General features: G+C 42.6%; 1 protein-coding gene across 1 annotated transcript in view; it reads left to right on the top strand.

Annotated features, from left to right (window-relative positions):
• Positions 1-27,278, top strand: part of ARHGAP22 (Rho GTPase activating protein 22) — a 122,720-nt gene that overhangs the window by 88,159 nt on the left and 7,283 nt on the right. Inside the window, exons 5-8 of the mRNA XM_053949007.1 lie at positions 16,892-17,099; positions 20,716-20,848; positions 25,348-25,421; positions 26,367-26,488. Coding sequence (XP_053804982.1) covers positions 16,892-17,099; positions 20,716-20,848; positions 25,348-25,421; positions 26,367-26,488 — 537 coding nt within the window. The remainder of the gene's footprint in view (positions 1-16,891; positions 17,100-20,715; positions 20,849-25,347; positions 25,422-26,366; positions 26,489-27,278) is intronic.

Consider the following 27,278-nt stretch of genomic DNA (forward strand, 5'->3'; position numbering starts at 1 on the left):
CATTAATTCCAGTAACTGGAGCTTTATGAGGCATCAAAAAACATGAAATAATGAGAATGTGGAAACAAGGCAGCACAGGGGAGATTAGAGCAGGGGAGATAGTGCAGGGGGAATAAAAGCTTCTGTTTGTTGCTATTTTCACATCCTGCAGAGTTGATGTGGTTCAGTGATCAAAGTCAGTGAAGGCTGCTTTGGCTGTTGGTGAGAGCCAGCTTAAGTACTGTAGAAGAGAAACACTGGAGTTTGCAGAGTTGGAAAGAATTGCAGTTGTGAATCAATGTTTTTTCTCTGTCTGTGGATAAAAACTGGCCAAGGACATGGGTACATGCTGGGCAGTCAGTCTAGCCTGAACTCTCTGCCCTAATAGTCAAATGCATTAGCTAAAGCTAGCTTGACTGTGCCTGCTTTGTAGTCCAAGGTGCAAGAGCAGATTCTTACGTTGTGGCCACTTCTCTGAGCTGATCAAGTGCCAGCTACAGTCAGGAGGGGTCTTCTACCCCCTGGCAGCCGTGTGCTCCACCACGCTTCCTTCTGCTGATACTGGTGAGTTGTGCAGTAGGAAACGACCTGGCAGGAAATAAAAGGTGGGGAGGGTTAGTTTGTAGGTGGATTGATTCCTTGGCCCTGCTAACCATGCAGCTGCAACACCAGTCACTCCAATGGGCACACATGATGACGTGGAGAGGGGCAGGCTTCTTCATTCTGCCTGCAACCCACACATCAATTGGCTTAAAGAAGCCATGGAGCTGCATCCTCAGTTTCTTTGTACTTCAGAAAGAATGAATAGGAATGCCAATAACTGGGAAACAGTAAAGATATTCAAACCATTGTTCCTAAATGTTTTTTAGCCAGTTTAGGGAAATGATCAAACTTATACCTTCTCCATCATAATCAGAGCAGGACAGTTTCTCTGAGTGAAATTCCATCTTAACTCAAATGTGGGAGGACAATAAACATAGCTGTCTCTGTTTTAATGGAATAATTTGAACTCTGCTTTGCCACCACCACTAATTTGAGAGCCAAGTCTATCTATCAACACTTTTTAATATATTAAGCTAAAGGGAGGAGTTAAAAAACAGGCTTTATTATTAATATGCAAATATCCAGCCCTAGAGAAGGTTGATATGGTGTAAAAATTAATTATGCCAAGATAAAAGGAGTGGCTTAACCACACTTTAATCTTTACTGATGTATTGAAGAAACATAAATAAAAAAAGGTTGAGAGTACCTTCTTATGTTGATGAGGGCATATGAACTGTGCTTAAAGGTGAACAGCAAAGGCTTCTTAAAATAAAACAGAAAACTCCCCAAAGCAGCTGAGGTTCACAAATTACTGATAGAAGACACAGGTTTAAAAGCCTATATGGAATGTGTTCTTTGAAATATGCTTCAAATGTGGCCTTAAAATAAAATTGTAGAGTTCCTAAGTCTTTTGAAGAAGAGCTGTCTTGTTTATAGGGAAAATAATCTCTAACAAGTTTCCTTGAGTTTCAGGCTCCTGAATTCTTGAGTCTAGTACATCTCATTTAGAGCAGAAGATTTTTTAAATGGAAATTTGAGAGTACTCCATACATTTTGATTGTTGTTAAGAAAGAAGTTTGTCACAGTAACTTGATAAAAGTGAGTTTTGGGGCACATTCTGACAGGGGGTGATTGAAACTGTTTTCTATGATCCTTCATACCTCTGTGACAAATTTTGCTCCAAGCTTATACCACTAAAAGCTTATCTGGAAAGTCCCTCTGTGTCCTACAGTCATGCTCTTCAGTGACTGCTCATTAATGTGAAGTGCATGTAGCAGTGCCACAGTGCTAAATCAAAGGGTTCGTGGCCATAGGCTTGGGTGAGAATGACCTTGCTCTTGCTTTCCCAAGCTGGATTGAAATTTTTTGATGTAGCTAGAGAGAGAGGAGGTCTTGGTCTGTACAAGTGTGGTGGGACTGTACTTCTCGTCTGGGGAGGTACGGCCACTGCAAAGAAGTTCCTTTTCGTGTGACTTCCTCATTTCTGTCTTACATCAGCTGTAAAGCAGAGTTTGTCTAGGACTGAGTTTCTGGCCATGAGATACAAAACCTAAGCTTTTTGGTGCCTGAGTTGAATGCCAGGTGGCATAATTCTCTCACAACTCAGCACACAACCAGCACAGCATGGGGACAGAATCATTCTGTGTTAATTTTGATTTATGTTTGTGTTTGTTTTCTTCTGTTTACATATTCTGTCTTGCCATGAGCAGTTCCTTGCTTCTCTGCCAGAAATACATGTCTCAGCCCCTTTCTTTCTCCATTACTTTATCCTAATTTCTCCTCCTCTTCATCCCAAGCTTTCATCAGTTACTTGAGATGGAGGGGAGGTGAAGCAGTTGGATGAGATATGTTTCCCCTTAGGCAAACATGAAGAGCTTTACCCTGTGACAAAGTAATTGTGTTGCCAGAGCTTCATGAATAGTTTTTCTATTCAGGAGGAATAGTCACTGTAAAACTGGTGGAGTCTGAAGAAATGTGCACTGAGGAAGCTGTTCTATTGTCATTAATTCCAGATTGAATGCTGGAATTCCCATATAGATAAACTGTGATGTGCGGATTCTTATTCTTCTGCCAGCAAACGGTGCAGAGAATGCTTTTTTTTTTTTTTTTTTTGGCCCTGTAAAATTATGTCCTGTATAAGGAGAGAGCTGAAAGATGTGAGACAAGGTGTCTGAGGTGTAATTTAATACCTGGCTCAATGTCCTCATGGGTAATGGAGGATTAACCCTGCATAGGACTAATTAGGGATCCTGCTTTAGAAAAGTAAATATCGTTGAGGTAACATCTGCATGAGAGCAAACATGACTGTTTTGAAGGGTCAGATATTGATATTAGATGCATATCCACCAGGATGCCAAACTATTTAGGAGCTAGGATACGACATTAAGTTTTGGAAGTCTTGAGTTTTAATTTTTCCACCTGTAAGATGAGAATTTTCCAGTATGAGCAGCATAAACCTAGAGCCATGTCAGTGAATTTAAGATGCTAAAATACCACTGAAGAGGTAATGAGGAGGAGGGAATTGGCTTCTGTTATTTGCCTAGTCTGAAGACAGAGAGGTGGTTTCTACTCCCTTGTTTGTGGGGTCCCGCAGAGTGACAGCCTCAAGTGGCATTCCTAACTGGGTCAGGAGGAGCCCCTTCAGGAGGTGTCAGGGTGGGCTTCCCTTGGGCAGGCTCCCCCAGGTGTGTGGGGAGTGGCACTGGGTGTTTGTTGTGCCTGATACCTGCTGTTATCTCTGCACCGAGATAGCTGGCGCCTGATGCAGCTTATCAGTGTTTGCTCTTGCTGTTGTCTAATGCTGGGAGATGGGCCCAGCCAGGGGAAGAGGAAGAGAAAGATGATGGGGGGTGATGAGGTCAGGTATCTGCCCACGACTAGGGGATGCTTGAGTCAGCTCAGATGTGAGGAGGTGCTGGGTTAGCCTTGCCCCCAGGCAAAAGTGTCACAAATGGTACACCTGTAGATATGGAAACTAAGATACAGTAACTGAAGTAAGCTGGGAGTGGATCTTGCTGCCAGAACTGTTCACAACAGAAAATGTTTTAAGATCTGTTTCTGAGACCTGATTAAGTTCTTTTTCTTCTCATGTATCTCTGTCAGATATATCTGGGGCTTCTATTACTGCTCTATGACCAACATATTTTACCATCATGTTACAGCCTTGAGGTAGGGAAAGACAACTGTCCTCATTTTTTGTTAAAGAGGGATCTGAAATATTGAGCAATCAGATGACTTGCCTGAGGTGACAATGACTATCTGTAAAGGAGCCACTCTGATGGCATCATTCTGCAAGGCACATAGAAAGATTACACCCATGGGCCTTGACTATGGGGATATGTTTGGAAGAATGGAAGAATGCCTTGGGGTATCACCCTGAAGAGAAGAGGGAACCAGAAGATCTCGTGGATTTTCAAGGATTACTTCCTTCAATTTCAAGAACAGTCCTCTTCCTTGTGCAGGAAACCGAGCAAAGGTAGCAGAGGTTTGCATGGTTGAACAAGCTGCTTGTGACAAAGCTCATTAGCTAAAAAGGAAGCATAGAAGTGGAAGCAGGGACAGGTGACCTAGGAGGAGTACAGAGAAATTTCTGAGCATGTAGTAGTGGACTTAGGAAGGCTAAAGCAATCTGGAGTTGAATCTGGCAAGGGATGTGAAGGGCAGTGCTGGGGCCAGGACTATTTAGCAGCTTTGTGAACGACCTGGATAATGGGGCAGAGTACACCCTCAGCAAGCTTGCAGATGATATTGGGGGGACTGATTGGTACATCAGATGATTGTGTCATCATTTAGAGGGATCCCAACAGGCTGAAGAAAGGAGTGAACAGGAACCTGATGAAGTTCAACAGAGAGTAATGCAAAGTCCTGCACCTACAGATGATGAACATAGGCAACAGCACATATGGGGAGCTGACTGACTGGAAAGCATCTTTGCAGAGAAGAACTGGGATGCTCTTCAACAAGTTGAATGTGAGCCAGCAATGCACCCTTGTGGCCAGCAAATTCCTGGGCTGTTTTAGGAAGAGCATTGCCAGCAGGTTCAGGGAAGTGAGCCTTCACCTCAGCGCTAGTAATTCAACATCTTTTGTTCTTTGTCCAGTTCTGGTCTGCCTGGAACAAGAAGGCCATGGGACTACTGGAGTGAGTCAAGTGAAAGGCCACTAAAATGATTAAAGGATTGTGCAAGAAAATGCTAAGAGATGCTGAGGAGGCTTGGATTGTTTAGCCTGAAGAAGAGAAGGGTCGGAGTGATTCTTATCAAGGTTGGTGTATAGTGTGTAGAAATATTTGATGGAAGGGTCTAAAACTAGAATCAAAACTAAAGCATGTCAAGGTGTTCCTGAGTGACTTTAAAGATCTTACCTTTAGAAGTCAGGTCCTGCTCCCCTGCTCCTTGCGTGTATTTCACGTCTGAAGCTGCTGGCTCAAGGCTCTCAGTGGTGGTCAGCGCTAGTGCCTGGGCTGGGCTGGGCTCTGAGTGGAGACTGTGCAGTAGCTTGGTCATCCCAGAGCAGAAATGGGTCTTCTTGGAGTGCTTTATCAGAGCTCCTCAGGGGGAAAGTCCCGCACTACTGGTTGCAGCAGCATGAGTTCTACACTGCAACGCTATCCCCAGCTGTCATTATCCAGCTTTGTTCTGGTGGCTTCTGAAGGATGATGCAGTTTGGCATCAGGTGAATGAATTTATAGTCCTTCATCTGTTACTGTGGACAGTCTGGAGCACCAAAAAGCAAGGACCCCAAGCTGGGGAATGGCAGGCAGCTTCTCAGTGCCTCTGTTCAACCACACAGCAGATAGAGGAAAAACTACAAACAGAAGTCGCCTTTGTTATATTTGCAGGTGAGCAGGGCAAAGCTTTTAATGGGATTTGCTTGATGGAATTTCTTTTTGGTTGGGAGATGCTGATTTAATAAAATGAAACATCATATGGGTATGTTTTCATTTGAATGAAACTTATGCTAGGAAAGGTTCTTTGAGCTCAGGGTAGAATTTTTAATACAAGCTATGCCCCAAAATGGTCCAGAGGTATAAGCAATTAAGATGTAAAATCTATCTGAAACTCTTTCATTGAAAAGAAAAATTATTTTGAAAAGATAAAAGAGAAGATTGCAGGAAGGTCTGATGGATAAAATGACACATCTAAGGATAATCTGAACAGTTCCACAGTCATGAGGTTTACACCAAGAAAAAAATATTTTTCATGCAGTGCACAACTGAACTGTGAAACTCATTGTTACAAGACGCAGAAATAAAAGGAATGAATGGATTAAAAATAAAATTAGATGTGATCATAGAAATAAGTCTACCTGTGCAGTCAAAAGAAGATTTCTGGACGTAGTCACTAGCTTAATATGCCCATTTTACAAAGATCAGTTCAGCTTTAGGTAAAATGTGATGGGGCTTGTGTTTGCTTTCCTCTTCAGCTACCATGTGTCATGGAGAGTTGACAGGGGCTGTGCATTTGTTATATTGTTGGTGGCTACTGCCTGTAGCACAAAGTCTGACCAGTACCAGCCCCTACACCAGTGGTTTCTCAGTGAGACTATTCCTGTAATCAGTAGATTCATGTTTGACATTTGAGATCTGACAGTCTTTAAAACACTGGTGGTTCTCACTGCATGTCCTGGCAGTGTATTGATGGGACAAAAGTGTTCCTGTGGTGTTTCTCAGCTTGCAGGCAAGTATTTTAATTTCTGTGTATTAGTCCTTTGATAATTGTTATGAGAATATGTGATTACTGAATGAAAGGGAATGGTAGCCAGCTCCTTGCAAGTTGCAATTTTAACCATTTAGGAATTGAGAAGAAATAAATTCACCCTGTCTCTCTTTTCCTATTTTTTTTCTAATGTTACCCTTCTTCCATCCACTGTAGCTCATTTTTTCTTCTAATTCATAATCATATAACTGAACTTGCAATTTCCCCTTCATGTCTTCTCAGTTGCAGGTTAGAGAAGGGAACATTCAGCTCTTTACCATTTCTAGAAGTGTTCTTTAAAGGCTTGCTAATTTACTGAAGTGTTTTACCTATTTTACAAATAGGAGCTAAATGCTGCCCCTTTCCTAAGCACAGCTTGTCAGGTTCAGCTGTTGCTGGAACTTAGACAATGACCTTATTGCTTGGGTGGTGAAGCTGTTGAGGATTTTAGCTAGACAGTGGAGGGTAAAGATAAATATATGGGAATTAGGTAACAGATTTTCATCTTTGATTGAGTTTGAGGATGCAACAAAATGAAACCATATACAGTTGACCACGTAATGAGTTTTACAATTGAATTGAAGGTTAGAGACTGACTGAGGTTTTTTGTGAAGTTTGATTTGGATAAACATCCATGTGCTCAGTGTTCATCCTGTCTGCATCTCAATGAATGACTGCGCTTAGGCTATCAACCTTGGGGTATGGACAAGCTTCAGGATATAAGCTTGTCTGGCTATCTGAATAGATAAAAGTGCCTAGTGTGCTAAATGTTGGCTGTGAATCTGGATCACAGTCCCTGGATGACCAGAAATCCAGGTGAATAATTTTATTCCATGCTAGAGGTTTCAGACTCTGTGATCCTTTCATTTGAACCCACAGCTGGAATCCGTCTCTAGTGATGAGACACTGGTGGCAGCAATTACACTGTCATAACTCTTTTTTACTTACTAACACCCAGAAGTTTTGTAAAGCTTTTCTGTGCAGTGGGGGCATCAACCAGCAGCACCACTTGAAAGAGGTGACCTGCTGATCAAGTGCTTTCTACAGACATAGCTTCAGTCGTATGGAAGCTGTCTTTTAAACATAGGGAGACATATGCAAGAGTCAATAAGTAAAAAATTATGTAAAATGTGATCTTAGGATGTGGGGAGAAATAAGTTGTCCAGGGCATGTTGGTCCAGATCACTGATTGCTAAAAGGCATTTTTTGCTGCTCTTAATGTTTTGTTCTCTAAATGCTCTTGCCTTTCTTTAGAGAGAAATAGAGCAACAAACACAGAAGTTTGGCTCTGGATTCAGAATGCTGTGGTTAAGTGATGTTTAGGTCTGTTTATCATCTTCTCTCTGTGAGCACAGTTACAATCTCAGTTTGGAGCATAAACTGGTCAGTCCATCACTGGGTAATTTACAGTGCTGCTTGTCAGTTCCTTTCCTGGCATATTTTAGAGAGATGGGGAGAGATCACACAGGTTAAGAAGAATCTACTGTGGTAGAAAGGTGAGCACAGCTATTTGCAAATCTTTAACCCAGAGTGAACTTTTTTATCAGTCAGTAAACAGAAACCTGTTTACCCTCAAAAGATTTCATTTCACCAGTAAGGGTTGAGACCTCAGCACAGAGCTGGTGAGGGGTGTGGGGACATAATTTTGGTCAGGGAAGGATCTGACAAAAGTGTTTGGAGAGGGAGGAAATGGGAAAATTTCTATACAGAAGACATTAGTGCTGAAGTTTTTCCCACTGCATTCAGCTCTGTGACTGATCACCTCTAACCAGTTCACTGCCAGTTTTCAGCAGATAAAAGATTTTCAAGTGCCCAGGTTTACCTGACCTGGGTTAAAAAATTAGTCTGTACAAGGTTCAACCTTCTTATAAAATAGGGAACTTCAGCTATGGCTCTTTGATACTAGGCCTTTTCTGTACAAATAGAGCAATTTCCTAGATTTGAGCTCCCTCAGATCTGCTTGAGTGTACCTGTATATTAGCTAATCCTCTAAGCCAGCATCTAAAAATACACACACCCCATGGGCACTTGCTAGAGCTGTGCAAGCCAAGAAGTTTGCTCACAGTCAGTGATGAGGAGAAATACTCTGAGTTCATGCAGGTTCACCATTCCTGTCTGTTGCAACCAGACCGAAGATTGAATTTCACCTGAGTTAGATGCCAAGCCTGAAACATACCTGGATTTCCACAGGTTGTGTGAGCTGTAGTGAGCTTTCCAGCCAGTCTTGAGGCTTGCAGTGATGTGTAAAGGCAAGATGCTTTCTTCTGTTCTGGTACCTGCAACAGAATAACTGCAGCAGTGCTAGCTCAGGAGAACAGTGCTGGGGCTCTCTCCCTGCAATGACACTGGGAAAGAAAATGCCTCCAGCTCCCCAGCAGAAAGTTCAGGGGAGATGTAATGTCTGAAGAGTTTTACAAACCTAAGTTGTTTTTTCAAAAATGAGAGCTGGTAAACTTTTCTAGAGTTAAACAACTTCATACCAGTTGGGGAAAGGGAGCTCAGTCTCCATTACCCATTCTCTCCTTGGCACATGTGTACAGGGAGATCTCCAGGTGGAAGTTTTGATGATATATGCAATGTGGCAAATTCTTTGGGTTATATTGCTACAATTGCAGTATCAAGTATACTTTTGGAGCCTGCAGCCCCTGCAGTCCAGTGATTATGTGTGAACTTTGGATTTCATTTTTGACAAATGCAGGTAACAGAGAAAGCAGGATCCAAGTGTGATGTGCAAATTCAAAACACAGAAGAAAAATTGTGTGTGTATATATATATATATATATATAGTGATTTTTATTCCAGTCTTATCATATTCTTTAGTCTAAGTCATGAATTTTAATGCCGTGTTTTTAAAAGGATAGAGAGTTTATATAATATATAAATATTTACATAATATAATATAAAATATAAGAAAACAAGTGCTACTTGTGGAGTGTGCGGCACAGTGTTGCTGTCACAGGACACCTATAGCTGCAGAGTTACCTTGTGCAGGGAACAACACTGAAGCAGCTGCCATTTTCTGCTTTAGTTCTGATGCTTATGTGAGCGAGCATGTGCTCCAGATTTTTTCTCTCACCAGAGAGCTGTCTTTGCTCTTTGGAGAAGAGTTTGCATCAGCTTCATCATCTCATAGCATTGTAAGTTCTGCTGAAGTCTGATCATGCTTTAGTCATGCTGTGTCCTTGGCCACAGAGAGGCTGTGAATTTCATAGATTAATTATACTTCAGGTATAACAATATCCATGTCAAATCGCATGACTTTCTATTTCAGTGGATACCTCCTTGTTCCTGTGTTTTGAGAGATGGAAAACAGAAATGGGGAAGTGAATGGGAGAGCAAAAGTCTGCATTTGCTATCTCCTCTGCTCCCATCCCAAACACCGAGTTCTAGGCTCCATAATGTTATTAGCAGATGTGGCACGATTTGAGGTGTTATTCCAGGAAATAGTGCCAGAAATTCTGGTGGCATCTCAGCCATTTAGAAGCGGATTTGTCCTGCTCACCAGTTAGCATTGTGGACAGGCTCTCCCTAACCTGCAGCCTGCTGTGTTCACCACAAAGAAAGAGAGGATAATAAAAGGGTGAAGAATACTGAGGACCTCATTTGTACCTTGGGTTTAAGGATTTCCATCACTTTCTAAACATTCTTTAGTGTGCTTTAAAAACTGTCTAGTGTATTGACTGAGCTTCTGGTGTCTAGCTCTGCAGTACCATGCTACTCAGGGTATACCTTAAATAGCTAAGGAAAACCTTACTATCTTGCCAGTCACAGAATATTTTGAGTTGGAAAGGACTCACCAGGATCATCCAAGTCCCAGCTTATGGCCCTGCACATGACAGCTCTAAGAATCGCACCATGTTCAAGAACTGAAGCTTTTGATCCTGGTACTGCCTTTGCTTATGGTGAGAAGCCTCTTTTCTTCAGGAGCTTTTGGTCAAAACAGAGAATACAGAAAAGTTTGTTGTGAGACAACACTGTCTCACTAACTAGAATCTCATAGGTTGTCTGCTGTGTCAGTATCTTGGACATGTGTGTTCGAACTGAGCCACAGTGTAGCTAAGCAAGGGGTGGGCCACTAAGTTCAGGTGAATGTGCTCTACATAGTGACCACAGACGTTTTAACAGCCGGAGCAGATGAGCAGCTGCACACAGGGTTTTGTTGCTGTTTTTTGTTTTTCCTGCAGAGGGAGAAAACTTAGCTAGTAGTGATAAAATTGCTCAGAAGCCTGGTGCAAGGGTTTTGCGTGGTGACTGCTGCAGATCTGCAGTCACATGAGTGCGTTTTGTGAATGGAGGCCTGACCTCTGTAGAACTACACAGGGCATTGCATAGTAAGCGTTTTTGTTAATGACAGGCTTCTTACCCTGAGAGCAGAGAGCTGAGAGGGAGTGAATATTTTCCTGCAAGTAAAGTGCCTGGGTATTGGTTCACATGTAGGGAGTTGTAGTCCCTTCCCTACCAGTTATTCAGCTGAGCTATTAATTCAGGCAACTTCTCTGTGAAGAGCTAAAGCAGAGGCAGTAAGCACCAATAAACCTGCTCAGGTCAAGGAGTGTAGCTTTTCCTAAGCTTTGTTAGACTTTCCAGCATGTCCCGGAGCTGTGGAGGTACTCTCAGAGCATGCTGAGGCTACTGCAGGGAAATATTCCCCTCCAAAACTAGGTTTCAGCTTCTGTTGCTTTGAAAGTAGATGGGAGGCCAGACCAGGGCACCAGTTTGCCTGCAGCACAGTAATATTGCCTGTATCAGGAAGGATCCAAAGTGTGGCATGCAGACAGCAACTGTTGCTCAGCTTTTCCAGCTATCTAGAATAGATCTGACAAGCAATTAGAGCATGAATATATTACAGAGCCGATGGGGGATGCCTTTGTTAAAACTTGTGACCCATACTTAGCTGCTGTTTACATTGGCGGCTGCTTCGAGGGTGGGCAAGACCCTACCTGCCTGTCTTTCTCCTCTCTCCTTCCCTGTGCGGAGCGAGCCGGGAGCTCTGCATCTCATTGGATATTTCAAATGCTTTCTGCACAAGTCATAATTAATGCCGAGTTGTAGAGCTAAGACCAGATGTGCTGCCGAGATTATCTCCCAGGGCAGATCGGCTGCTCTGTGCTCTGTAGCGCTGGGTGAATGGAAAGCTGCCAGTGCTGGGACTCAGAATGTGTCTGATGCCTGAAGTCAGGACTTTCTTTCTCTGCCGCTCCTGCTGTCTGACACTGCCTGGTTTCTGCTTGAAGCTCAGCGCCTGTCATGTAGCGGAGTGCTGCACAAGAACGAGAGGTATGAGATGATTTTCCAGAGTTTAGATTTGTTATGGTTTTCTTTTGCTAGAACAAAAGCAGATATTTAAGTGTAGCCTTAGACAGAGGCTAAGAATCTAAAATAGGAGCTGACTTTACAAAGGGGGAAGGAGAGGCAAGGACAGTCTATGGCCAAAAATACTACTGGATATCAAGCTAGCATGTGGAGATAGTTCTGGGGATATTCTCTTTCATATATACAGAATATTTAAATGGACATATGTGGATGAGAGCAACCAGCTTCTGGTATATGGACACTTTCTTTCTGGGAACAAGGTCAGAAGACACCAAGTTGTACCACAGACCCATTCGTGTGACTCTGGACAAGTTATGTTGTCAATCTTTCTTTATTTCTAATTGTCTTTTGCTTCCTTTCTTTCCCCGCTATGCTTGCATTCTTTTGCTGGTTGAATTGTTTAGTTGTTCAGGACTATCTTTTTTTAGGTACATATGGCTCCTACCATGAAACTCCTTTTTCTGTTGCTGCTGCAGTAATTCATGTAGTCTGTGCTTGGGTGGGCTAGGAGAGGGGAAACAATTTAAAGATTTGTGTGTGTTTTGTGCTATGGAAACATACGCATTTCTGAATGTCTGCCCATGATTTTTTCTCCATGCTTTCATGTGTGAGAGGAACAGATAAATGGGAACTTAAGCATGAAAGTGGGAAGGTAAAAGCAGGCACTTACCTGTGCAGGTGAGCACGTACACAATCTTTATATCCATAAACTGCCTGTCTGTGAGGCACCACATGCGTGCGCGGGTGTATGTGCTGTTGTAGAGCAGCATCCAGGTGTAAGCCTGATTATCTTCCCACACATCTTTTAACGAGTGTGGAATAAGCTGTACATACAGCTGACGTAGGTGTGCCTGGACTTTTCACACTTTAAGCAGACGCAGAGTCCTTAGTCCTCCCTATGAAGAAAATCTACTCAAAAACTGACTTTATCTCTGTCTTTAGTTTATTTTGGTTGAACTCGGAGCCTATGATGAGGAAAAAGGTAGCAGAGAGCATATATTTTCCTGCCCACTGCATGTCTGGACAGCATAGCTGAATGTATAGGCTTTGTATGCCTGGAGCTGGTGGGTGAGCTGTTCAGGCCAGGACAGAGAGCCTGTCTGTGTCTTAGTCAGTACATCATTCCTGGCTGGCTTTTTCCACAAAGAGTCACCTAAATCTTTAAAGAACAGAGGCAGCTTGTTGGAGTAGAGGAAAGAAATTCTGTAGCTCTGCTAGCTCATTTTTTTAATATCTCTTGAATCTTTCTGAGATTAAGGATGTGGTTCCAGGCATGCTGGAGTTTTTTTCTGCTTTGAAATCAAACAAAAGGGCCTAGCTATAGATAAGGGTATGACAAGGGAAGTTAACCCTTAGCTTGCTAGTAAATTTTTGGCTTTATTTCCAGCTTAACACTGTCTGGAGTGTGACTGGATGGCACTGGCTCCCCTTCTTTAGAATGAAGAAAAAGACTTTAATGTCTTCCAGCGGGATCATCAAGTGGAGTGAAGCGCTGCCAAGTTCAGTCTGAGCTGCAGGGCCCAGTGATTAAAAACAGGCCTGTGCCTTGAGGAGCCAGCAGATGAGGCTGTGTGTGACTGGCTCCACATTGCTTCTCCTTGCAAGGCAGGGCAGTCCCTGTCCAAACTGGAGATGTTGTCATATACTGGGAGTATCAGGCACATTTAACTACATCACGTTTACAAGCTCTAAGACCTGACAGAAATGAGATGAACAATACAGAGTCACAGAGCACCAGCTCCTCAGTTTGCCCTGTGTGGCACTGGGAGACTGAAGTAGGCATATCTGCTAAGTCTGTTGCCAGTGTGACTGAGAGGGTCCAAGTGATAATTCTCCCAAACTTCATCAAGCAGATGCCCAGATTGCAAGCCTGGAACTATCAGCACTTCAAACTTGCCTTTGACAGTACCTTTCCATCCCCACTCCATAAATGGTTCTTAGATTGCTCTTTCTATGAACCTTAACACTACTTTTCTTTTCTAAGCCATGGACAAGTTCTGCAGCCACTGCACAGATGAACAGTTTCTCCAAGGCCACTAACTGCAACTCTTGTGCTTTTTCTCTCTTAACACCAATCATAATGCTCTTACTGACAAAAGCCTCAGCCAGGGTGCAGTCTTTCTTCTGAGCAGCATCTCTGGTGGCCTGGCACTATGGCTCCACAAAAAGAAGTAGGATAGAGAGAAAGAAAAAGCATGGAGCTGCAGTGTAACTGAAAAATGTAACAAAGGGAAAGTCACAGTTAGCAAAAGATTTATCTTGGGTGAAATAGTTTGTCTGAGCAATGTTTGGTGATCCTTTCTAATGCTTCCCTGGAGAATTGGGGTTCAGTTTCAAGGGAGAATGAAATGCATAGATCTGCAGCTGGAGTTGGGTCGGAGTGGGACTGCCAAACCTGGGTGGGAGGCAGCTGAGAGAGCTGGGCTGCAAGAAGTCTTTCACCGTGGCAATGACGTGAGTCCTCTTCCCACCAAGAAATGACCTATGCAGACTGTGTGATCTCACTAGCACAGCCCTTCAGCAGACACTGTCACACAAGAAGAAACCCATGCTTGTGCCAGCTTCTTTCACTCATCTGTGATAGGTAGATCATCTTCCTCGGTCATGTTTGTTTCATGCCTGGTTTTTCTTGTTACTTATTTGAAATGATCTCAAGGGAGGTGAAGAATATTGCACTATAAGAATATTTCAATGCCTTTATTTCCTCCAAAGATTGTTGTTTTCATCAAGGAGAAAAATGTTACTGACCTTAACGTGTGAGGAAGAAAGATGGGATCCCCAGCGTCTGGCTGTGCAGGAGACTCCCACAATGATGGTGATACTGTGTTTGTGAAGGGTCCATCTGCTGCTCCATCTGAGTCTCAAAGGAGATCACCCTTACATCTCTGTTACCTTAGCATCACATTCCTTAATCTCTGTGTTGGTGGTCTCTATTTGACTGTAGTCCTCTTGTCTCCAGAAGTCACTCACTGTAGATTGCACCTACAGAAAAGCTATTGCTGTTGTGATCCAAGCTGATTGTGAAAGCAATCACAGACCAGTCAAGGCTGGGGAAAAGTAGATTCTCTTCAGTGGAGATCATGCATACACTTGCTCTGCGTGTGCTTGCTTGTGCATGTGTCTGACACTGCCTTTGTCCTTGATCTAAGTGTAGAACATGAGAACATGAGCTTATAGAACATTGTGTATGTGCTTTATGGGGAATGCAGAGCATTTACCTCTTTTCCAGAGTTTTCTCTAGACAGACCCATTAGGAAACAGATTCAGCAAGTAGGGATTTGAGAAAAGAGGGTTGCTATTGCCCTGACACATGCCACGTCCTGTCCTCCCTGAATTTATAAGTTTTGCATCTAGAAAAGTGGACAAAATGTATCATTTTAAGGAAATAGGTATGCCCCATCATGACAGCAGGGATTATGTGATGGGATTATAAAGCACTCCATGCAAAAGCAGAAAGAGATTCCCTATCCTAGAAACTGATTTCAGAGGTACCCAACTCAGTGAAAACTCAAAGAGATTAGAAATAAGAACTAGTAAAACCTTTACTCTGCAATAAACCAAATATATACACTGATAAAGATAAGTCACTCCCATGCTCAAGGGCATGCTCTCCTGCCAGGATGAGGGAATTTCCTTTGAGATTTTTCATGGCCCTCCAGCTTTGATACTGTAATGCAGTTGTGTAGGCTGTGGTGTAAGGAAAGTTTCTGTCTTCTGATGTATAACAAACAGGCAGGGAAATGAAATTGGACTTCAGGATTCTTCTTGCAACTTTCATTCAATGAGTTGAAACTGATAATGAGAGGTTTGTTTCATTGAGTATTCTGCAGGCTTGGACTGAATATAGAAAGCAGGTATGGTTTGACATGGTGTCTCCTGTGAAGAACAGTGATCAGTGGTTAGGGAATGTCCTACCAGGAGTTACCAGCCTCTCATGAATGTAGCACTAAAAAAAAAAGGAAGGCATGGTCACTAGTGGTGGAAGGTAAGCAGAGCCTTCTGAAATGACCAAATTCCTTGGCCTGGTATGAGCACATATGTGCAAGTATTAAACACTGCTTCTGGCTATGGCTATGGAACAGTGTGACTCCAATATTGCATGCTACTTTTTTTTTTTTTTTCAGACCTGCAGGTTTAACTGAGTGCTGAATAAATGATCTAAAGATCCTTGATAGCTATAGAAAACTTCTTGTATCTCTGAGAAATCCCTGAAGAGAATTTCCTACCTGCTCTGGTCTGGTTTCATCTGAAATTCTGAGTAGATTCTGAAATTCTGGGAGTAGATTCTGGGATTCCCTCACTTACTGATTTTTTTATTGCCAGTACATTAACTTGGATACTATCTTCCCTTACTCCACCAAACATTGCAGGGTGCTAGAATTAGAGTTTCAGAATTCAACTCAGTGTCAGTCCTTTTAGATGGAGCAGTCTCCTTGTGGTAGGGATTGAACTAAGATCTCTGGCTCATACAGCCTGACCCCTTCTGTGTTACCAAAAGGTCTGATGGCAGAAAAGTGTCATTCAGCATCTGGTATTGGCCAGGAGCCCCATACTCCCCAAAGAATCAGACAGTGCTTCATACTTAATGATATATGTCTACAGTGGATCTGACTAAAGAATTAACCTAGGCCAGTCTGGTTTTACAGAATATGGTGCTTCTGATATTTTCAAGATGCAAGAAGTACAGCACACAGTTTTTAGTAGGAAGGGCAATGGATTTTGCATGATTTTTACTGGGTTTTTTTTTTTTTTTTTTCATTTTTAATTTTTATTCAGCAAGTTTAATTAAAGGAAAAGAAATATAAAGAGTCTCCCAGGATGGTGGAAGATTCTCACACTATCCAATTGTAATGTTGACAGCTGTACTCTGCTGTGTTAGCATTCCCCCCTAGTGGGATTGCTGCAGGTTGGGCTGGCCAGCTGCAAACTAGTGTAGGACAGCTGTGTGACAGCCTAAGCAGTGGGTGCATGCAGCAAGGACATGTGTCCCACAAAGTCAATGTAGCCTTTGTTTTGGTCTTCTTGGGATGGAAGATGCAATGAAAGTATAATTACCTAATCTAAATCCATCACATCTGTGGATAACCATAAAAATAACCTTAAGCCTACCTTCCTTGTGTATGAGATAAAAACCAGCTTAGGGCAGAGGACAGTTTGAAGCACGGTTAAGCAGAAAAAATAATATTTATCATGTAATTCTTGTTTTTTAAAATAGCTTTATTCTTCAGAGTCTGTTAGAATCTGGACCTTCACAAAGGCTGCCCACTCCATGTGAGAGCTTCCCTCCTCGTGTGCCCCAAACAAGAGCTCAGGAAGAGTTTAAGCTGACCCCCAGATGTCTCTCTTGCTCTCTGCTGTCAGGGATCTTTGGGCAGCGCCTGGAGGACACCGTGCAGTACGAGCGGAAGTATGGCCAGCGCTTGGCCCCACTGCTGGTGGAACAGTGCGTGGATTTTATTCGGGAGCGAGGGCTTACAGAGGAGGGGCTCTTTCGGATGCCTGGACAAGCCAACCTTGTCAAAGATCTGCAGGATTCTTTTGATTGTGGAGAGAAACCCCTTTTTGACAGGTGAGTTGGCATCACCAAATTCAGGCTGGTGTATGTGTGATGTAAAATCTGCCAGGAATGTCCATGCAGTGGCAATCCTAGCTTACATGTTCTTTCCACACCAACATTCTGTCTGTTTAAAGTGCTGATGGAGCTTTCTCCTGTATGATGGTGGGTATGGAGGCCTTTATTCAGCTCAGTGGTGGAACAGAGCTCATTGGTCAGTGTGGAGCTCCTCCAGTGTTTCAGCTTAAGCACATGTTGAATGAAAAGCTTTGCTAGATTTGGGTGCAGTAAACTGAGCAGTTGGTGGGATCCCATCACAGAAATGGGTGTGACAGAGGTGAGCTAGGTGATGTGCTGCTTTCAGATGTTGCACTCTCACAGCAGATCTGCCTGGAGCAATATCTTGACTCTTCCTTTGTCACCAGGTTTCAGAATAGTCACCACCATCTGATGTGTTTTGCCTGGCCATTATGCCAGCAGAGGTTTTGTAGATGCTCAGCTCAATATAGATTCCCATGGAAGGAGTGTCAGCCCTGTCTCTGAGTGCTCCATCCAAGGGCAGCCAGGGAAGAACAGCTCTCAGCTGTGCTGTCTCTACATTGGCCCTCAGGCAGTCAGATGATCAGAAAGATGAATGCTATGAGTGCTGTCAAGGCCTTCCAGCCAAAAGCTGTCCTTACCCTGTAACTAACATTTCATCTGCTGTCATACGTACATCCTGCCTGGAGTGAAGCTCAGCACTGTGCAAAGCTTAATAGCCCTTTGTGAAAGAGGGCTTGACCCTAACAGAGAACTTGAACTTCAGGGGATCCAAGGGCATTGTGTAGATTGGGTCTGATCTCTATCACAGGTCCATAAATGAGATCAGATCTGGGATCTTGTCTTGGAGACCTGGCACCATTTCTTGTTGGTACTCACTAGCCCCGATTTTCCAGGTGGTGCCAGTGGCATCTGGTGTATTACCAGCACATTAACCTTGGGGGATTGCTTTCCCTGGACCTGCAGCCAGTCTCGACATTGCCAATCCCTTTCCTGCCTACGACTGCAGGAAGAGCTAGCACTGTCTCCTGCGTGGGCAGAAGCAGTGTTTGGTCTCATCTTGGGAAGTATCTTCAGAGTTTATTTGGAACATTCTTCTAATTCTTCCTTTCCCTCAGCTTCCCAGACCACCCATCATCCTTTCTTTGATTCCTAACCACAAACAGTATTTGCTCCCTAAATGGAAGTGTCAAACATTTAGAAATATTTTCATGAAAAAATAAGTTTGAAATCATCAAATTGTCTAAGTTCATCTTTTCTTAAACAAAACCTTTGTATTTTTAACTGAATGTCTGGGTGTTCTAGTTCAGAATTAGAATTATCTTAATTCAGTGGAACAGGAATATCTACAGAAGGAATTAATTAGGAGTGAAAGTTTCAATTTCAAGTTTTACTTTAGCATTATCTAACTTCTTTGTTATGTAGATAAACCAAGCCTCCACACAGCATTTTTAAAGCAAAATGCAATTGTACAATGGTTTGGATTGGGAGGGATCCTAAAGTTCATCTCCTTCAAGCCCCTTGCCATAGGCAGGGATACCTTCTACTCTACCAGGTTGCTCAGAGCCCATTCAACCTGGCTTTGAACACTTCCAGGGATGGGGTATCCACAGCTTCTCTAGGCAACCTCTTCCAGTGCCTGACCCACCTCAGGTGCAGTAAGCACCTTTATTTGCACAGCCATTTGCACTGGCTAAATAGATCAGTGTAAGTCTCCCCTTTAAGAGAGTCACTAAGGACCTCCAGGAAGGAATGCCTGCCTTTTGGGTAGTCAGTGTGTAATGCAGCAACTAAAGGTTCAGTATAGAATCAAAGGAGGCAAGCCTGGAGTACCCAAGTAGTGGAAAATTGAGGGTGTCCCAGTTATTGCCTTTTGCTCTTTCCACCATGTTCCCATACAGTCCGTCTTACACATCTGTAGTCACAGAGAGTAGTAAGGGAGAGGGAGTTCCACTCTGGCTAAATGAAATGCTTCTCCTCCTAGCAATCATAATTTTCTCTATGTGTAGCTATAACTTATCTCTGTATTGTCTGGGATACCTTGGCAGCAGAAGTGTGAAACCCTTATGCTTCTTTCCAAATCAGGTGCAGTGAAAGGAATATCCTTTCTTATTTCCCAGCTGCAGTCAGTGCTTTTAGACATCTTTTGTAACTACAGTGGTATCCCAGGTGTTTATAGCCCCCTGCCCCATGATGGATCAAACCTTTGTGATGACTGACACTTAAAATAATTATTTTTAAAAGACTTTCTTTTCCAGTGTTCTTATGAAAGGCCAGTACCTATAGCAGTCTGCTCCTGTTGCACTTTCATGCCACTGAAAGTCTGGCTGTATTTCATATGGCATTGTGGATGAAACAGTTACTGCAGCCAGTGGCCCTGAAGCTCTGTTCTGGGCTCTGCTTCTCAGTGATAGTCAGATCCACCATCCATGCCTGAAACTCCACACTAAAGGAAAAAAAAAAAAAAAAGGGTACTGATCTCATTTGTAAAACAACTATAAACAACTGAAGAAAACAACTGTGTGAAACTGTGATATTCTTAAATAATATGGAGTTTTTTAATAGGAATAGCATTAGCAGGATTAGGAGTAAGTGGTATCTGCTGACAGTTTCCTGTTGTAGTTTTTCCAGTTTTCTTTTAGCTACATGTTCCAAAAAGGAAACATGCTAAATAGAAGAGATTCAGCTTTTGGAGAGAAGAGAGGATTTGAAGCTCTCTTGCCCAGTGTTCACTGATATGTTTTTCTCAGAATTCTTTAAACACTGTCAGGGCAGTGGTGGGTAGGAAGGAGCTGGTGACAGAATCTGTTTAGACTTCCAACAGTCAAGACCTTTGAGGAGGTCATCTGCAATGATTAACAATGTTGTACCACAGGAAAATCGAAATGAGGGAGAGATACTCCCATACACCAGAAGCTGGGTAGCTGGAAAGGGTTCATCATAGAATCTGACTCTTCAACCCCAATTTTAAAGCAAAGGAGAAAGAAGAGGAAAAAGAAGTTCCTGGATTGGGAGAGAAAATAAAAGCTGATATCCTATCATAACAGATGGGCTAGGAAATTCCAGATACCACAAGCCAGGCAGCCATACCAAAGGGCAATAAGGACCTGGAGGAAATACAGCTTCCTCCATTTTTTCTGAATGATTGACCAGGGCATGTGGGAGCCCAGCCCATCAGCTGTACATGTGTGCTGGCTGGGGAGAGTATCAGGAAGGATCAGTGAGAGGCTCAGAGGTTATGTTTCATGGGGCAGGGATGCTTCTGTTGTCAATGCTGTGTGATCGCTGTGCACTTGCCTGGACTATTCCTCACATCCCTGGTTCACACTAGCAGAGGAACCACAGTGTCACCCTACCTTAAGCAGTATCATGGGCATATCCCTTCGACTGAGGTGCATTTCTATCTTGACAGAATGGAGGTTTCCCTTGTTCTGAGGCAGACCTTCCTGCCTAGTACCAATGACTGGCAGAAGAGCTTCCTTCCATGTGCCTACTTTCTCCCTAAGAGGGACCTTGATACACCCCCAACAAAAGGCATCAAGCTTTGAGGTAGTGTGGGTTTCTAAATTTCCTTCCCTCTTCTCTATTGCAGCAACACGGATGTTCACACTGTGGCGTCCCTCCTGAAGCTTTACCTTCGAGAGCTGCCAGAGCCTGTCATCCCCTTTGCCAAATATGAAGACTTTCTTTCTTGTGGACAGCTACTCTCAAAAGATGAGGGAGAGGTCAGTGATCCTTCTAATCTGCCTCCAGAGAGGATGTTCCCAAGAATCAATATAGTACAGTTTTTTTCCTCATCTCTTCAAACTTGATTTAAATTAATGAAGTCCTTGGGAACCTTTCCCTGAATTTTCCTGAAGCTGTGAATGGGGTGCTGTTATCACAGGCTGCTGCTTAAAAAAAAAAAAAATCAGTCTTGTAGCCTGGTGCTTCTTTCTTCAGAGCAAAGCTCTTGTGTAGCATAATTGGCAAGATATGCAAGGTAGGAGGAAATCTGGTTCCTTTCCCAGCTTTGCTGTTCACTCACTAATAAGCTGTATGGAGTCACTCCCTTTGTCTATGTTTTCCATTTTATATATCAGAACAGTATACTCTCCCTCCCAAAGATTTTGGTGGATGAGACATTGATCAGTGCAATGGTCTTTGTATTTCTTAGAGGAAAGGCACTGTGAGAAGGCAGGCTATGATATTATCCTACAATGGGGGGGAAATAATGGTATGAATACTTTGCCAGAACCTTCTTACCATGTTCTTCTCTTTGGTTTCCAGGCAAGGGAAAGGGCTGACAAAAACTACCAGGTCTGTGGCAGTCATGGAACAGGATCATTTACAATATGTTTGATTGATCTATTTCATCCATATAGTGGTGCTCCCTTAGCCCTTTGCAGATTGCAAAGGCACGTTAGATCTGGTTTGATGTGGGTGCCACCTTCTAGGACAGAAATTAAAAGAGGCTGCAAGAGCTGTTTCTTATGTCTTTTCTTGGCTAAAGAAGCAAAGGCTTGAGGGCTTGTAAGTTGTGGTCCACAGTTCTGTCTCTTTTCTGTGTGTGGTCTTGTCTTTGTCTCCGGCAGAATTTGTAAAAACTGTTCCTCACTGTGAGTCTGGGGTTCACTTTCAGTTCAAGTGGCAGAAGGCTCTGTGGAGATTGCCCTTTATGATGCCCACCAGAAAATGCTTGTTTGCATGCATCAAATGTATCATACGTGGCAATATAAGTTTTTTATGGTTAAAAGGCAAATAACACTCAAATAATGTAACCTCTAGGCAACTGTGAGAAAGCAAATTTCTGTGCATGACACAGCATGTTACCACATGTGGATATGTACTTGGACTCTGGACACAGCCACATCAGGGTGCCAGTGCACTAGTGTGTATATTAGTAGGTAGAGGTGTGTGTCTACTCCCTCCAAAACTTGCTCATTTTCTGCCTTATCCTTAGTGAACTCAGGCATCTCTGCAGGGTGCTGTGTTACAGACCCCACAGTGGTTATTTCACAAGAAACAGCAGCATTTCTAAGGCAGTGGAGCTGGTTTGATTTTGGTCATAAGATGTGCAGACTGGGAAGTTTTGGATCCATTAAGCACTATTGCACAAGAGTAGAGACACTGCCAAATTGGGCAAACATAATTGTACATCACTGTGCAGCTTATTAGCTACGTTGTTTGCCTGATTTTGTCTGCACAGGCTGCAGCAGTTTGGGAAGCAACATCTGCGTGAGCAAGGTCAGACTCAAATGACTTCTAGGGCAGAATTCTCTTTAGATTAGAAAGGCAGTGGGGAGCACTAGGTAGCCAAAATAAGCACTTACAAAATACAGTACTGCTCATAGCACAGAGTTGTTTTGTTAAGGTGCTGTTGTAAACAGAAGCAATTTTGGTTTTGTCAGGGAAACCTGGAACTTCAGCGTGGGCTGTTTACCTTTTCAGAAAGGAAGGTGGAGAGGCTGTACGTGCACAGTAGCACGTGGAGCAGAATGCAGCACAAAGTCATACCTAGCCTATGGGGCCTGACTCGCCTCCCACGTGGAAAATCCCCCTGCTCAGAAACGTGGTTTCATCGAAACCATGATTTTTAACACATAATGGTAAGCAGGGAATTTGAAAATCAAACGTTTTATTTTGTAAAAGTATTTTGAAACAAAATGTAATTGTACTGGTTGAGTTTGAAGTACTGTTTTCTTTAAATTTTTCGCTTGAAAGTTTTGAATGAAACTTTTGGACTCTTAGTATAATTTTCATTTTGTATGGCTTCCCCTACCTCACACCCAAAAAACCAGAATTGCTTAAGGCAAAATAGCCTTTCAGATGAATTTGTGGGACCTCATGCTGCCACACGGTGACTATGGATAGGAATTATTGTGGTGATTATTAACCTGGCCTAGCTCCAGTACTGCCTGAAGTTTTTATTCAAATTGCTTTTCCTCTTCATTCTGCACCCAGCTGATCTCTGGTGTTGGAATGCAAACAGGGCCGTAACAGAGACCTTGGGTGGTACTGAGGTCTCCAGGTATTTCAGCAGGACTGCAGCACTAAAAGAGATTTTGATTCTGATCCCAACTGATTGGGACAAGGGTTTGAAAATTTAGAGCAAGAGGGATCTTCAAGAGCCTAAAAACTCATTTGAGTCTGAGCTGCCTTTCCATGGTGGTATTTTAGCTTTCACTGCTACCTGTACACTAGAGATGCACACAGTTCAGTGGATTGAACGCAGGTATTCAAGTTTGTTTTAAAGAGGCATCTGAATTTTTTATGAACATCTAAAGTGTTGCTAGTTTTCCAGCCAAACTAGAAGCTCTGAGTTGGTGCTGATCTGCTACAGACATTGTAAAATACTTGGGTTTGAGATTGTTCATTGGAAAGCAGCATTTTCAAGGAGGTAAGAGTTATTTCTGCAAAATCTCATGATAAATAACAGTATAGTGCTTCTGTTGCTTGCTGGGCTGCAGACACTGGCAATAACCAGTGCTGCTTGTTACTACAGGGATTTCAAGTTTGTGTTTTCCTCTGTGCTGTCACTTTGGTGTTCCTAGGCTAAGCCTCTGCCTTCTGTTGGTCAGGCCTTGGTAAGGACAAATCTGGCAGAGCTGATACATGCTGCAGGAGGAGAGAGAGGTGTTTTTTACCTGTCAGGTGTTTGTACTTCGATGAATATAAAGATATGCTCTGTAATACCATGCCTGAGATTCCTTGTGACAAAGCATGGATTGTAAATTCTTAGAACGGTTTTTTCTTTCAGGTAGCATCTTTTACCTTTAGGTCATGTTTCCTGCTGTTCACAGCTGCCTAAGTTTCTGTTCCAGAGTTTTCTCTTACATCCAGTGGAGCCAATGGCATTTTAAGTTGGAGCACTTGAAATACAGTGCCAAATACCATCCTGATTTCCCTATTTGAAATAAATTGGGTTACAGAGCAAAATTCAAGAGGGAATTAGGTCTGATAACTCACCTAGTTCTAGTTCAAACTTGTTACTTGAAAGTTGATTGACCTGAACAACTGACCTTAACCTTTACATCAGTAGCAGCTGTCTTTGGCTGAAAAATGTTTAGAAGTTTAAAAAAGAGGATTGAGATTTTCAGAAAAGACTAGCCTTTTAATGGTGTTTCCATTGCTGTCACCATTAAACAAGCATAGTGTTTAAGCTAAGGAATTATCAAGTGATTACTTCTTTTAAGAATTTTAAGTTTCATGTTTTTATTTAGAGAACTTTTTTTTTTTTTTTTTTGTTCTGGGATGTACAGAATAAAAAAGTACCTGTATATTTAATGTAATAAGGAGAAAGGTAGGACTAGGCACTGCTCTGTGGATCCTTCTGACTTGTCTGGACCGGAGAAATCAGGAATACATTGCAAGAGTTTGGCCAACAGAATTCCCTTCCTAACAGTTCTTAAAAATTCAAGGAGAGTTTGAAATGAATGTTCAGCTGCACTTTTTTGGAACCATTTCCTTCTGGAATTTCTCCATCATTAGTTCACAGCTATCATTCTTCCTTAAATGTGCTTTGGTATCTGTATTTCCACAAAAGGTTTCATTGTCTCCAAAAATAAGCAAATCTCCAGGGCAACAGCAGCATTGACAGGAACAAGTAAATGATACTTGGGATTGTGGCAGGACAATAGCCTCCTAAGTCAGAGGTTTTCATTAGTTGATTTAAGTAGCTTCAGGGGTTTCAGTCATTCCTTCAGCTGATGTGTCATCTCACATTTTAATGTAAAGACAGAAATTTTGTGAGGAAGTATGTCCCAGGTCAGAATGACTGCAAATGGAAGTACGTCATTAAAAAGGAGGCAGCTGAATTGGACTCATCTAGCTTTTTCAAGAAAAAACCTTCCTCTGCTCAACTGAGCATTACCACAATATATTTATGCTGCACTCACTGCCTCCAAGTTTCAAATAGGCAAAGGCACATCTGTTGGTACACTGGTACCAATGCCAGTGGGCAAGCTTTAAAGGCTGGCAGGCCTCAGTACGTGAAGACTTCTATGTCAACCAATAAAGTTTACAGGAGGATTTCCACTGAGAACTGAATAGAGTTCTGGACACTGGGTTTTTGGTAAGGCACAACACACTGGATGACACCTCTTCTAAAGCAAAGCCTTTGTGTTATCATCTGTTGTTCAGCATTTGGCTGTGGAAAGAGGGCTTTGTAGTCCTAAAGGAAGGTCACGTCTACTTTGCAGCATTTACATTAATAGCTCTGCTTCTTGTTTTTCCTGTCCCTCAGGGTACCCAGGAACTGGTTAAACAGGTGAAGAATTTACCCCAAGCCAACTACAACCTCCTCAAATACATATGCAAGTAAGTGAAATTAATTAACACTTGGAAAAGTCTCTAAGTTTTGTGAGGCTGTCATATATGCAAATAATATACTCTGAAGGTATGAATATTCAAAAACCACTTAAGTGTAAGTTACAACTCTTTTAAAAAATGTGGAGGTGAAAGCAGCCTGCCTGAAGGAAGCACTTGGTTTATCCAAGATGATCAGCCAAGCAAATTGCTGCCACCTGCAGCCTTGGCAGCAGGCATGAATGATTCTAATACACTATATTGTTTATTTCAGAAGCACCCACAGGACACTAAAGGTAGACACTTATTCCAGATACTGCACACCTGGAAGATTTATGACACGAGCTGAGTAGCAGATGCAGTCAGAATAACCAGTCTAGCATTAGCTCTGGTTTAGAAGTGAGGTAGAGTAGTGGCTTCCTCTTGGATTACCAGGGACCCCACAGCCTTGTCTCCTTTAATCTCTGCTGATTTTCCCAGTTTTTGGGCTGCCTCTTTATCTGGAGATTGGAAGGAGATGATTTTTGAAGGCTACTTCCATCTCCAACCATTCTGTGATCTGTATTTTGTTAGACTCAAGTCAAGCCACAGAGCTCTTTCCACAGGCTGCTAGTTTTCGGACAAGGAGATGACTTATTACTTCTGTTATAGCTGTAAGTGAAGATTCACCAAAGTCAATCCATGTAAATTGAGAATTCCTATAAAAATGCAAAAATCTGCCCTTTCAGACCCAGTAGTAGGCTGGGTTGCTGCTAGGCGAGTACTTCTGGCAGAAAACATCCTGTCTTCTCTCGTTCATACACTAGGAGGGATCTGGGGTTATACTGAATAGCTAAGCTACAGTAGTTCCTCAAATCATTTCAGGTGTCAGGGTTGTATGAAAACAGGACAAAACTGAATGTTTTTAGTCTGAGAAGTGACTTACTTATTAATTCCCTCCTCCTTTGATTTTTCAAGGTTCCTTGATGAAGTTCAGGCTCATTCCAGCATTAACAAGATGAGTGTCCAGAACCTGGCTACAGTATTTGGACCAAACATACTGCGGCCCAAAATGGAGGATCCAGTGACCATGATGGAAGGTAGGTGCTGTCCAGGGGATGGCACAGCAGCTGTGTTTTGGAGCTGTAAGTGAAAGCCATACAGTCCTTGGCAGCTGTATCAGTTGCCTGCACAGTCAGAGCAAGTCAAGCCATCCCTTTCATCAGGGCCTGTGAGGGGTATTCCAGTTGGCATCGTATCCCACTCACCACTGGACTTGGGAGTGTCTCTCCTCTCTACCACATGGAGATGCCTCTGTGCCCCTGAAACTCTTTTTGAACCTACTGCTAAAATGAAAGCTGACCTGTTTTTTTAGAAGGACTGTGCTTAAGTACCAAACTGTGATCATTTAGTATTGGTGCATTTCAGTGGTTATACTGCTCCCTGTAGAGAACATCTGAGCCATGAGGAGAGTACTGTAAGTTCTGGCTGTGCCACAGTGGCTACAGCTAGAAGTGTCTTAGAAGTGTTGTCTTCTAAGGAGACTGTATGGATCAAAACTTCACAGAATCAAAAAAAAAAAAAAAAAGAGTTGAAAAACAGTTAATTTTGCATGTAAAAAAATCTGAAGCTTTAAAATTATTTGCTTCCATATGAATTAAGCAGGCTGACATTAGGGCTGGGATACAGCTCTTCTCCCAGCTTGCACTGAAACACAACTACTGTGGTGCAAGTTTTAGCAAGGTTTTTGCATAAAGTTTTGTAGGATTTTGGCAAGCCTGCAAAAAGAATTGATTAATGAATTAGGCACAGATGGAGATACTGTGCCCAGGATGCCTGAATTTGGTTCTGTTTCTGCTCCCTAGCCATAGTGGACGGCTGAGGTGGTAT

The sequence above is a fragment of the Vidua chalybeata genome, chromosome 8, assembly GCF_026979565.1.
Source record: "Vidua chalybeata isolate OUT-0048 chromosome 8, bVidCha1 merged haplotype, whole genome shotgun sequence".
Classification (NCBI taxonomy): Eukaryota; Metazoa; Chordata; class Aves; order Passeriformes; family Viduidae; genus Vidua; species Vidua chalybeata.